Genomic DNA, 13,742 nt, shown 5'->3' on the forward strand with positions numbered 1-13,742 from the left:
TAATTCAACACAAAGGTAAAATCCTGACCATGCTGGGTGGCTAATGCTACCAAAACAAGCAGGTTAGCTTTAGCTGCTAACACACCCAGAAGGAAGAACACCACATCTGAGATCTGCCTGAGTCCTCTGGCTGCTTTTAACCCTCTCCATGTCAAACAGCCAAACCAATGTTAACCCTGGTTGTTGCTCTTTCTTTGTCCCCCTCTCTCTGTGCAAAAGACGCCACCTCTTCACTCTGGCAGCTGCTGGTTCAGACTTTTAGCTGCCCAGAGCTCCTCCATGTCCTGTTTGACATGACTACTGGTGGCTGGAAAAACCCTTCTTCTAACTTGGATCGGTGGCAGGCGGGGCTGATTTACAGACTGTACTTTGACAACACAGGGTACAGAGCATGTGGTTACCTGATTGTGTGTTTCATTGTCATTTCTCACATCTTTCTCTCTGTGTCTGTTCCTCCAGTGATGCTGATCGGCCTGCTGCATTATGCTCATGTCATAGAGAAACACCGGAACTGTGTTCTCAACACAGCCAGCCTCTCCACCGGATGGATCTGTGCTGCTGGGCTCATCATGGTGGGAAACTTTCAGGTAGCCACAGTCTGCACTCATTATAGCTTCAGGATGTAGTGTGAGGTTGTTTATTTGGAGGCAGTTTATGAGCTCACACAGTTTCCAAAACAGCAATAACAATACAAAGGTGTGATTGACCTTTATTCCCCTTAACTCTCATCTGTGTGCGGAATCAGTCACTTTCTGACAATGACTGATGGCGGCAACACATAGTTTGTTCTTTGGTTTAAGGGTATAGTGACTTTCATTACTGATCTTGGTTCATATTGATGTTGATGATGCAGAGTTTAACTGTGTTAGAAAATCAGACATTATGTTCAAGGCTGGATTACCATAAGGACAACCACTGTCTGGGGCCACACACCTTCAGGGATGGGCACAAGAAAATAACTATATGATTGCCATTAAATTTTATACAGACATTCATGGTTTCTAGATGACATATCCTAATGACCCCCTGATTTGATCTCTAGTACCACCGTGAGGTTGACATGTGTGTTGTTGAGTGAAATGTTTCAACTACTGGGTGGATTTTCATGTTCCCCTGAGGATGGATTGTAATAACTTTGTTAAAGTTTGTCTCTAACTTTGTTTTCTGATAAATCACTGTGGCTCTATTCTAAGAACTGTATGCCACGCTCCATAATTGTACTCATTTACATATGAGCAGAAGCCAAAATAGTTTTCTAGCTTTGCTCACTGTGTCCTCTGCATCTTCCTTTGTCTCACCAACCACCTACATGTCCTCCTTCATCACATCCATCAACCTCCACCTTGGTCTTCCTCTTCTGTTCCTGCCTACCAGCTCCATCCTCAGCACTCTTCCCAATAACAGTCAGTCTTATATAATAGCTGAAAAATATCAGTTGTGGTTTAATTTCATACTCAAAAGAGTGAATAAATAAACCTCATAGCTCTGCAAAAACATGCTGCACTTTCAAAATTTTTGTTATATAATTTGTATTCATTCACACAGAGAGATTGTTATCTCACTGTTGGCCTCCGGGTATTGTACATTGCTCTGCTTGAAACTGAGCTGCGTGTTTGCCTGTTTTTGAAGAGCATCCCAGATTTGTGTAATGACATTCAGCAGGGCTGGTTGTTATTGCAGCAGTATAACATTTGGCATTTATTTTAAAATTGTTAAGATACAAATCATATACCTTATCTGTGTCTGTCTGGCCATTAGAAATGAGCAGGTGGTTAAAACATGCACACTGACTTGATTCAGTATTAAGATCTTGCTGCTTAGATAGGACTGGGTTTATGGGCCAGTGCTATGGAAACTGAAAGCAGATGCTCTCTGGCCTTACTATAACATAAACAGCACAGCGATAACCTGGGACGGACACAGAGGAGCTCAGACCATCCTGATACTTAGGGCTAATGGATAAAATCTCTGCTGCAGGCTAAAGATTTATACCAGTTAATCATCTTTTCTCATGGTAAGAACACAGAAAACCATGAAATGGTTCCTGTGACAGACACAAATGCATTTAAAACTTGCAGATTATTGGTTGTCAGTAATACTGTAGCAGGTCCTGAAGAATTGCCGTTACATTTGCACTAAATATTCATGATCCCCAGAGGACGATTTCATTCTTTTTCTCTGGTGCCATCATTCTTTTTACAAAACAAATAAAAAGTATGTTTCAGTGACTACATTAAAGCTGTAGTATGTGAGGTTTAGTGACATCTAGCGGTGAGGTTGTAGATTGCAACGTTCAGCAAAGCCTTCATACATCGTGTTAAACGGCCCTCGCAGCCACATGTGCGTATCTGTGTGATGTAATGACCATCAGAATAGGTTGAAACATACAGTAGGTGATTTTAATGCCAAGTGTCGTTCATCTACTTCCTCGTCCTCTTGGTGTCCTCCTCCCTCTCTATGCTGTCTTACATAACGAACCTCAGTGTTTGTCTCAGAGTAAACATGGCAGGAGTGGGTGATGTAGTGTATATAAACCTATGTTGGATTGACACTGTATCTACTGAGTGATAAACAGCTAAACACACATGAGGGCCACTGTTTACACTGCAGCTGAAATTTGAGTGTCAGGAAATCATGAAACCAGGCTGCATAAAGGCACAGTTCCTGTGTTCCTGAACACAGGAACACAGCAGGAACACAGGAACTTAACAGCAAGTCCAAAACTTCTTTAGACTTGCTCTTGAATAATTTCACTTGTTCCCAAAAAATGTATAAGTAACACTCAGTGTCCACACAGTTTTAGCTTTCGAAGAACTTTTAACAGTTCATCTGTTAAAATATAGATTTTCCCAGACTTGAGTTCTATAGTGGGACCTTCTTATAAGTTAAACCAAGGAAATGGTGAACACTTAAATTTGTTGATGTTCCTCTGACATCCATGGTGAATTTATTTCTAGTAAAGGTGGAGACAGGAGTGGTTTAGGTGGTCTGTGTAGAACCAGCACCCATGTAAACTAAGCAAAATGTGCCCGTGGTTGTTTGCTGTGTCTCTGCAGTGTAATTATGCAGCTTAAACAGCTGTGATGTTTCCCACTGCCCACCTTTGCCATTTGTGTATGACAAGTACGGGAACTATTCTGAAAATAATATATCAGGTCATCTCTACTTCTCAGCTCTTGAGTTCAAACTGACACTGCATCTCTTTCAGCATCACTAAACATAATGGAGATGATCTTGTTCCTTTTGTAAATTATTATCATTATTTTTTTCCTCTGAGTTCATCTTTTATCCTTTACTTTCCTGTTGCAGCTTGTCCTTTACTGTGATGCAACTTTGCCAGATGATTAAATAACAAATCATTACCCAAAGTGTTGGAGTTAGGTCACAATGACCTGTGTTGATGTTTTTTGTTTCCAGATGTTGCCATAAGCAATGACGTTCAGATATATACACCAAACAGCTCTTTTTTAGACTTGTATATTTGTACATATACTTTGTTTATTTTTTACTTGTTATTCTGTCTTTTATTGTTTTTATTTTATTGTATTTGGTGCACACTGGGGGCCACTGAACTGGAATCACACACTTGTATTTTTAACATACTTGGCAGTAAAGATTATGATTGATTGATTGATAGTTACAGTCCTAAATGTCATAGTAAGCCATCCAATACTTTGAGATTTTATGTGAAAATCTACAAATGTCAACCACATGGTGGCACTAGAGGAGAGGTCAGAGAATCTGTAAAGTTAGCTACAACATCTAGGAAACAATGATTTCTGAAAAAAACTTTGTCCCAATCCATTTAAACTATTTCTTAGGTTATGTGAAAACTTTGACCCAACACTAGAGGAAAACTCAAACTATCACTCTGGGGACCATGAATGTCTCTACAAAACTTTTTGAGAATCCATGAAATAATTGTTGTGATATTTCAGTCTGGACCACAGTGGCGATGAATTACAAATGACCTGGATCTGAGAAGGGAAAAGGTAATGAAACCCCAGCTGTGTATAATGATGTCCATTGTTATAACAGACAGTGGGTGATGTAATATTTGAGGTTACTTTGTTTTGCCCCATAGCAGACAAAGTTCAGGTGATAAGAAAATGTTAACCCTATCTTTTTTCCTTAAGGTACAGCTTCTGAAATGGGCTGTAAATATGTACATTTATGGCCTTCCTCCCCGTTGTGACCTACACTGGATACCACTCATTACACATCACTCTTCCATCTCAGTGATTTGTTTGTTTTTCTGTCTGTGTTCTCAGGTGGACTTTGCCAAAGTCCTCCACTATGTCGGCGCTGGAGTTGCCTTCCCGTCCAGCATGCTCTTTGTGTGCCTTCAGTCGGCTCTGACCTACAGACTGGCCAAGACCCGGGAGGAGTCCTGGATAGGTCACGTTCGTGTGGGGATGACCCTGCTGGCACTGATCGCCCTGGTGCTCAGTATCCTTCCAACATAGTGTATTAGTAGAAGTAAATGAAATGATCAGGATGACTTCCTTCGAGAAAATGTTGGGAATGATTAATGGAGAGCACAAGTGGAACAAATGTTGGTAGCATGTTTTAAATAATCGAGGACAGAGGGCATTTCTGCTGGTGCTTTCATGCTCTTGTAACAGTAAGCTGTCTTTTGTTTTGGCAATTTCTCAGAGTGTAATGACTGGCTATTTGCTGCTTTGTATGCAGATGATTTTTGAATTGGTACAAATGTCCACTTGGACTCAAGGATGAATTCGAAGTTTGGTGCTCAACGTTCACAGTCATTACATCCTCGTGTCTGTCCTATTCCTGTGAATTTTACTGGTTGGTAGTTGGTGGAGTCATATACAGTTAACTGCAAAGCAGTCATTCAATTTATTATTGTTCTTCAATAGATTGAGGTTACTTACAAACACAAAGAGGAATAAATCAAAAATAAAATAAATCTCAGGAACAAAACAAAATTAATAAAAAAGACTAAACAGATTCAGTTGTTCAGTTCCCTCTCATCTCTGAGCAACAGCAAACAGTGAATGTTTTCCTTTAATTACATATGAATTTATTATACCCAGTACTGTTTAAGCCCTGGATATAAAGCAGATTGTCATATTTGGAAAGTCATTGGCTGCAGCTATACACAAAATATGGCCCAAAGTATGTGGAAACCCAAACATGCGCGGTGGTCAAGTTCTTGTACACTAAACTAAGAAAAGCATTTCTTTAAAGAGCCGCTTTGTGCACTGTGGTATTGTTGAACCAGGAAGAGGGCAAACAAAAACTGTTGACACAAAGTTGGAAACATTGTTGTTTAAAATATCAGCTCAGTATCTAATCCAAGAAATAATAACAACAGAGAAAGGTATGTGGTCAGGCGGGTCCACATGCTTTTGGCCCTTACTAACATGATTTAAAAGTTGTAATCGTGAGAAAAGGTTGTAATTTTAGAGGCACCCCCAGTTCCGAGGTGGACACACGGATGAGTTATATGGCCCTCTGGTGGGGAAAAAACTGCTGCACATCACTTTACGGAATACATTTTGGGTTCCGTTTGTATGTTTGTGCATTCACTGACATAATCTAACTCCTGCTGTGCAGCCATTGTTCTTCTTAACTTCTGATCACTAGGTGCAGTTTTCTTTTGCCAGGAAAGTTTCACCCTGCAGCACACCTCTGCAATCTTTGAGTGGATCTACTGCATGCTCATTATGCTCTTCTATGGGACTTTTGCCTTTGAGTTCGGGGGCATGTCAGGGGACACCCTGATGGTCCTGTCCAGAGGAGGGGGAGTACACAGCTTCCCCACATCTGAACACAAAACAGAGGTGGGTGGAGGGTCCAGCCACCACCAGCCAGAGAGTTTGTCGATCCTCTAACTGACCTACAGTGTAGCCTCAGAGACACTAGGGGTCAAAGGGCACAACATGCACCAATCTGAAAGATGCCAGAGCCTGGAGGCTGCATCCTGCATATCACCACGCTCACTGCTGCACACAGCCATAACAGCAAAGCTGCTCTCCTCAGTAGTGGCCAAAGACTGACATGCTTTGCAAAAGCACAGGCTAAACTGCAAAACATTGCATAATATTCTAAGTGCCTATTTGAATGCAAAAGCCAGCAAAAAGATCCCCTTGTACATGCAGACGAACACAGTTTTCAATGTTTGTTTTATTTCTTTTAATGTAACAATCACTCTGTGAAACCTTGGCGGAAATTGCCTTTTTTCAGATCGAACTTCCTGACAGTGCCTTAGATGTCACTCCTCGCCGAGCAGAGTGAAGCAGCGGCAGCACTGGTGCTTGGACACCAAGCTCTGTATTGTTTCTTCTCAGGAAGTTTTGTTACATCATCATCTTTTGCTCTTTACCTCAGTAGAAAGGTGAAGTTTTCCAGAAACCTCTGACAATAGATGGTTACTTTGTGCCAAGAATAATGTTGTTAAAACATTTGTGTTCTTGCCCAAAATGATGACAGGAAAATCTGTCCTCATGCTGAAATTATGCATATTTTGTAATTGAAGCTATGATATCCACAGAAACATTTTCTATGGGACTATTGCCTGAATAGCTGCCTCATAGTACCAAAATAAGCTCTGTTGTGTATGTTGTTGTATCTCACTTCTGCTCTTTGCTAAATATTGTTGCATCATTACTCTCAGTAAGAGTGACTTCTTACAGCTGTAATGGGACCAAACTATACGATTGGAAGTCATGCTGTATTGGATCATATAAAGAAAATAAAGTTCAATAATGTATGCAGAGAACAAGCAAAGTAAAACATATAGGAAAGAGGTGACTATTTTCATATTTTGTGGTTTTCGTTCATATGCACAGCCTTGAAGAAAAAATGAATGCCTTCTTGTTAAAATAATATTTTGTCGAAAATTTATATTTACATAATTTAACAAAATGGGGTATGGTTAACTTACCTAGACTAAAACGGAATATTAGGAGAGGGCTGCAAATGTTATGTCGGAAGAATGGAGCGTATGAAAATTGTTCCCATGGTAACGACGTGGAGGAAAAAGGAGACGAGGTAACACATATATATAACTTTTCCTCAGATTAGCGGATTTTATTATGTGTGGGCAGCTAACGTTAGGTCAACTGAGAACGCATCCTAACTTACCCAACCAACTAGCTAGATCAGGCTATTTTGCGTTAGCTACATATTTACGGTTGTTTGTTTAGAGATGACACTAGGTGTAAATGCACAGTCTACACATTTTAAGACGAATAATCACTTTTATAGGTTACAATATGGTGTTTAGCTAACTATGGGCGATTTTCCACACGGCTAGTCGCAATTCCGTTTAAACTTTAAACGACATAACATGAACGTAGCATTAGCACTGTAGTTGAAGCCGTTTGCTTATGCCACACAGTGATTGGCTCACACTAACATCCAATCACATTCACTCAGGTGAGTATCGCGGAAATTACAACCTGAGCTCCGATGAACTGCCAGCGAATTCATGATGGAAAGACGCCGAGTTTTCCTGTATTTGTTGTCGGACTTAGTCCTCCCTGTCCGAGGTCTGTTCACCTGCTCTCGGCTCGCTGTTATTCCCGGAGTTAAGATAAGTATCTGCTGTTGTGCTGCTTCTGTTCTCTGTGACATGGCTGTCAGTACATACTTTTCTTTTTTCTTGGCACTGCCATATAAGCTAGCTGCGTTATTGTTGAAGCATGGTTGCCGTGCTGTTGCTCAAACTGTGATTAACATGAATTATTGACATGTATGGCTTCCGTATTATTGTGCATGATGTTGTGCTGCTGGCTGTTGTGTTTGCTAATATACTGCTGAATCCGTATGTATGTGTTTGCAATGTACATATGTTTATTTACAATGTAGCCTACGTGTGCATTTGCACTGGTAGACTATAGGTTCAGTCAGTAGCTAGTGTTGTCTGGCGCAGTGGTGGAAAGTCACTAGGAGCATTTACTCCAGTACTGTACAAATCTGAGGCATTTGGGTATTCTCGTTTTATGCAACCTTATATTTCTGCTAATTTCAGAAGCAATATTGTTCTTTTTTACTGCACTACATTTACCTGACATCTTTAGTTACTAGTTACTTTGCAAAGTAAAGTTTTTTTTTTACCCTTCCTGTCAGTGAGAACCATGTATCACCAGATTTGGTGATTTCTAAATAAGATACTTTTTAAAAAAAACGCTCAGATTTGCTTTTAAAAAGGCGGCTGATAATGGGGCTGTTATGAACATGATATCAATACATATAAAAGCATCATGTTGCTTATTCCCTAGTAGATGATAAATAACAAAAAATACAGAGACTTTATAAACATGTTTTCAAGTGTGGTTTTGCTTTAGAAATGGTAACATTTTTTTTATCAATGTCTATTCCAACAAGAGGGTAGTAGAGATTATTTCTAAACAATGTAATCACTTTAAAAGTCTTGTGAGCTCGTATGCAGCATTAAAGCAGAGATTCATTTGTCAGAGCCCAATTGTAGTGTGACGTTTTGTCCACTAGATGTCAGACTGATGCAGAATCACTTTTTCCAGTGTCCCAACCTCAGGCTGTTCTTTCACATACAGTACATCAGCACACTGTGGCAGTACTGAGGAGCTGCAGTCAGGTGGTGAATTTAGAGACCTAAAGCTTTTAACTGCAATTCAACAAAGAACACTAAGTACTGTGGACTAATGTAAACACCAAAAATGCACTGCACAGTGCTTCTGTGTTATCGGACAAGTCTAAGTAATTTTAATAAATGAGCGGCACCCTTTAGGTGTGTAGCAGCAGCAGCTCTGCTGTTTTAAAAAATTAGCATATTTTTGGTTGCTGAGCTGTGATGAGGAAGTTACTTTTTTAAAGAGGAAAATTGTGCAGCTTTTATAACTAAATGTACAGGAAAGAGCATACTGTTCATTGTTGTCCCAAGATACATAACAGGTACTGAACTACAATGTGAAAGAAGTAGTCAGTGCAGTTTTGTTTTTTTTTTCTTCTTCAGAGGAGGTGACTCAGAGTCCCTGTGTGGTGGCTCTGAGTCTCTCTGTGGTTGGTTTTAATCTCTTTGTGTTTAATTATTTTCAGCAACAAGTCCTTGCGCTTTGTACAGATGTTCTGATACTAACAACCCCATTATCTGCTCCCTCTGGCAGTGGGGCACCTGGCTTTATTTTTATATACACTTGAGACAGTGTTGGACAAATGTGAGTTATTTGACACTAATCCAGGGCCATTAGTACAACTTGTCTGTCTGATTTGGATGTTACCAACTTTTTTTTTTTACCAGTTAGGGTAAGGGGGTTGATGTTCACTTATGGATTTAAATACTTTCCATTCAGAGAAACTTGAAAGTTAAAGAACTCATAGCTGTGATGTGAAGTCCTTTGTACAGCCAGCTCTGATCTGAATCCTCTGTCACAGTCAGCTCCCAAATACTTTTCACTCTGGAGCTGCTTAAAGGGCGGCCGACTGTTGCTGTCAGTGACTAAACGTGGGCATCATGGTCCACGATGTAATTATCCAACAGCAGAAAATGTTTTTCTCACAGCATCGTTTCACCACAGGATCTTAAACCAAAACATCGAGTGAGAAATCCAACTAAAAAATTGGTGCCCATAAATCATTCAGCTGCAAACAGCTGGCTCACTCTTACTAACCAGGCCATGCTGTCTTCACTTTAAGGGACTCGCTGACACCAGTGGATCCAGTTTTCTCTCTGGAGTTCTCATTGGTTTGAGGACACAGCTGATGTTGTTTTGTTAAGGACCACATCCATGTTTGAACCAATAATGGGATAGCAGCTGGACGTGGCCATTGTTTATTTTAATGAATCAGTTATGATCTCAGATGTATTGTTTATTCTCTCTGATACTTAGTTTTATTACATTGTTTATCTGTTTTTCTCATGTGCAATACTCAGATTGTTTTGTTTCCATTTGAACTGACTTGTCAGTAAATCACTTCGTGTAAAACCTTGTATGCAAGTAAGTGCAAACACTTGTACATAGTGTGTACATGTGCCCTTGCAGTGGTGGAGTGTAATGTAGTACATGTACTCATTTTGCACAGTTCTACCTAAATATAATTCAGAGGGAAATATTGGACTGTTTACTCCACTGCATTTTTTTCACAGTTTCTAGTTACACATGACATTGTTATTAATAAAACGACTCAGTTGTAAAATAGCTAAAATTAGCTTGAACTCCACTGTCTACAACAGTAAAATGCTACTTGCACATTAATGCTTCACCAACCAGTACCTGTTCATAACTCTCAGGGAGCTTCTACAATACTGTTTACTTTTGAGACTAATTCTCCACCTTTTCTCGTTCTGTATGAAAATCAAAGTGTGCTGGACTCTTTCTCAGATGGGGGCAATGATTTCTTGGAGTGTTGACATCACTTGCATTTTTATACATTAAACAAATGAGACCTAGTTGGAAAGCTTTGGAGGTGCTAGTAGGCATATTTTACCATCTCTGGGCTGAGCTGTTTCCCCCCATTTCCAGTTTTTGGGCTAAGCTTCATGTTGAACATCTAGATGTGGGAGGTGTTGTTCCTCTTTGCTGGTTTTGTTGAGTGGAGTAGAGAAGATTAAACACAAGCTGGAATAACTATGAGCTTTAATTAGAGGCACTGGAGCTAAGCGGATTTTGTTAGCCTCTGCTTCCCGTCTTTATGCTAAGCTAATCCTCTCCTGTCATGAGAGTGGAGCTGATCATCTCATCTAACCCTCGGCATTAAATCTAATAAACACATTTCCAAAATGGTCAAACTCCTCCCAGAACATAAAAACAAACTACAGGTTTAAGTCTTCATCTTATTCAGCTGCACTCCGGTATCAGGCACTGCCTGAGATGAATCCCATGGCAGCAGTGAACTCCCAGCACAGGAAAAGTCCAAATCATCATCAGCCACACAGCCAGTGGCAGCTGTTGTACTGGGCTGATATCCAAAAGGAGAGAGAAAGAGATGAGAAAGAAAGAAGGCACAAACACTCTTGCAACACATCTGACTGTCAATAATTCCACTGCTGTTTTCCAAAGCTGAATGGTTTCTCGACTTACTGTAAAATTTGGCACCCAGTGTGTGACAGTGAAAGAGCAGTGACACAAGGGTGCACTGTTTGGTCCCTAGGCCTCCGCTGTTTTATGTGCCAACACTCTGCCTTTGTGTGCTGACCCTGCTGATCAGTTACTGTAGCTGCTGTTCACTCTGTGTCTCGCACACAATCGCTGCATGGTTTTAAATACATTCAAGCTATTTATATGACCGTTTCCCCTTAAGTAGCTTTAAAGTTGTTCAGATGATGTTTATACTGGATGAAATATTCAAACCCAGGACTCTGCGTTTTACAGCTGCATCTCCAAATATTTACAATGTCTTGTTATGTGAACCTGTCATATCTACTGTCTTTGGAAATGCTGGGATCTCCACTATATAAAGAGCGATTTGTGGGTTTAAACAAAGTTTGGCTGAGAGTTTGTAATGACTGACTCCTCCTCAGGCTGCAGCTTATTAAAGCGCTTCATTGTTCAGATACTGACACAGAAAGATACTGGCTGTATTCATATACTAAGATGGTAATAAAATACTATAAATGCAACAAAAATAAATGAAGAAAGCATGTTAAGAAAACACAACTCAGAATTTGTTTAGAGTTTAAAAATGGCCAGAAGTGATCATGTCATCCTTTCAGGTTTTTCCCATTTTGTTATGTTTCAGACTCATCTTAATGTGAATTCACTTCATTTTCCTCCTCGTCAACATGCAGTGCTCCACAGTGTTAAAGTGAAAACAGGTTTTTGTGGTGTTTTGTAAATATATTAAAAAAATAAAAGACTGAAATATCCCATTTACAGCAGTGTTCAGACTTTGTTTTGACACTCTGAATACTTGTGCAAATGGGATATTTCAAGCTTTTATTTTTTAATGTATACAACTATGTCAAAGTACAGTAGAGCCTACATGTAGTCAGTGGTGCCAAAAAGGGTGTCCACATACCTTTGGCCACAATGTGCACAACATTCAGTATTGTTCAAAATTTGAGACTTAAAATGGGAAATTGTCGTACATAACAAATGGAGATGTGACAAATGTTCGTGTGTGAAGTGCTAATAGTGTGTGTTTTTGCAGTGTACGAGGGTTTCTATATAATGTCAGTGAAGCATTGTCTGTGTTTGCTTCTCTTTGTGCACATGGAAGCTGGCGGACCTGGCGCTGCTGTGAGCAGACAGGTTGCATTTCTGGACAGCCAGTGGCCGCTCCGCAGCGCCCCGCTCCGGCCTGCCGCTGCACTGCGAGGACGAGCTGTGTGCGCCCGGTGAGCGACTGCCGCTGAAGACACAACGCCGCTGTCTGCACCCAGGTAAGAAAAACCCAAACGTATTTCTTTTATTTGATCAGTGACACCGAAACATCAGAGCGAGCGGGCGACATGCGATCAAACGCCGCGTCGCGATTCCATCGCCTTTCGTCTTGTCCCTTAATATTTTTGCCTGAGATGGGAGAGGTTGGGCCTCTGTGCGCTTCACGTATAGAAATATCATGCACATGGATGAAAAGCATTTCCCTTACAATATATGTCAGCACAGATTCTCCTGTAGCAGCTTATTTAATATGTTTGGGTTGTGCGCCAGCTCCATCTGCACCGTGCATCGTTTACAATAAACAGACAAAACGTGTTTTTGTTGCAGTCATCGTCGCTCCAGCCCTTAGGAAGCGGTCACCTCCCTACAAACACGGCACATTGGATGTTTTCCCCTCGTCGCCACCAAAATTTTCCCCGTCATCATCTGGAGCAGCTCCTGAAGCTTTCGCTTCAGCCGCTCGGGTATTGTCCTTGCGCGCCGCAACAAGACAAATCCGCCGGTGCGTTTATGACCTCGTTGTTAAAGGATCCCGGGAGGACACCAATGTGACGTTATTTCGCTGTTATTTTACTCTGTTTAGTGGCGGTGGACATTAGTTTTCTTTGTGTCGTCTGAGCGCAGCATGAGTGTGTGCGTGTGGATTTATGGCTGCAAGGGCTCAGCTCTTCACGTTGCTCTCCCCCCTCCCGTTTTTCTGGATCTTTCGCTTCTTTTTGCATCTGAGGGCCTAAAGGGTTTCTAGCATAGCTGTGCGTGCCTCACGAACGCACTCCTTCTTTCTATGCAGTAAGATCGTGCATCTAAAGCGTTAAACCATCCCCTGATGTGTTGCATTCATTTACATCCGCGCGTTTCTATTGTATGTTCGCGTTCTTTATGTTTTAGAGCGCAGATACTAGGCAGTCGGAAGGATGCGGCGCCTGTGCGCAAATGCCAAGCCCATTTTTCATTTGCTCAACAGTGGAGAGTAGGCACAGCAGCGCAGCGTCTCCTCTGGCACACAGTGCGAGCAGCGCGCCGGGCTGCTCATCTCTCTCATATGGGCTCTACAGTAATCCGCAGGTCAACGGGCTCGATCTGATCCAGAGTGCATGAAAGCCTTTCACCGTGCGCCCTCTCCCAAACCACATGAAGTCATTAGAGCTTCGTGCTGATAAAACATGTGGTCTCATGGCTCTCTCTTCCTCCCTGGACACACCTCTTTCCCATCTTCATGGTTTTATGCGCACCCTCCTTACAGTGATTTCAGGGGAGGAGGGAAACGGGCATGTTATGGTGTGTAACCGCAGCTGGAAGCCATTTCGACCGGACAGATGATCTGCTGAAAGGAATGAAAGATACCACTGTACCACTTTGTTCATGTTGTGATAGACAGTCGCCTTCTGCAGGTCTGTGCAGAGACCTAGACTG

General features: G+C 41.3%; 1 protein-coding gene across 3 annotated transcripts in view; it reads left to right on the forward strand.

The window, feature by feature from the left end:
- LOC109962771 (transmembrane protein 150A-like) overlaps nucleotides 1-13,742 on the forward strand; it is a 40,252-nt gene that overhangs the window by 12,076 nt on the left and 14,434 nt on the right. For 2 of the 3 annotated variants that reach the window (XM_020604769.1, XM_020604770.1), the window contains exons 6-9: nucleotides 460-587; nucleotides 4,272-4,449; nucleotides 5,611-7,017; nucleotides 12,166-12,328. In XM_020604769.1, the coding sequence (XP_020460425.1) occupies nucleotides 460-587; nucleotides 4,272-4,449; nucleotides 5,611-5,858 (554 nt within the window). In that variant the 3' untranslated portion in view covers nucleotides 5,859-7,017; nucleotides 12,166-12,328. The remainder of the gene's footprint in view (nucleotides 1-459; nucleotides 588-4,271; nucleotides 4,450-5,610; nucleotides 7,018-12,165; nucleotides 12,329-13,742) is intronic. The other variant, XM_020604771.1, reaches the window with a different exon arrangement.

This window comes from Monopterus albus, unplaced genomic scaffold, assembly GCF_001952655.1.
Source record: "Monopterus albus unplaced genomic scaffold, M_albus_1.0 scaffold67.1, whole genome shotgun sequence".
In the NCBI taxonomy this organism is placed as follows: domain Eukaryota; kingdom Metazoa; phylum Chordata; class Actinopteri; order Synbranchiformes; family Synbranchidae; genus Monopterus; species Monopterus albus.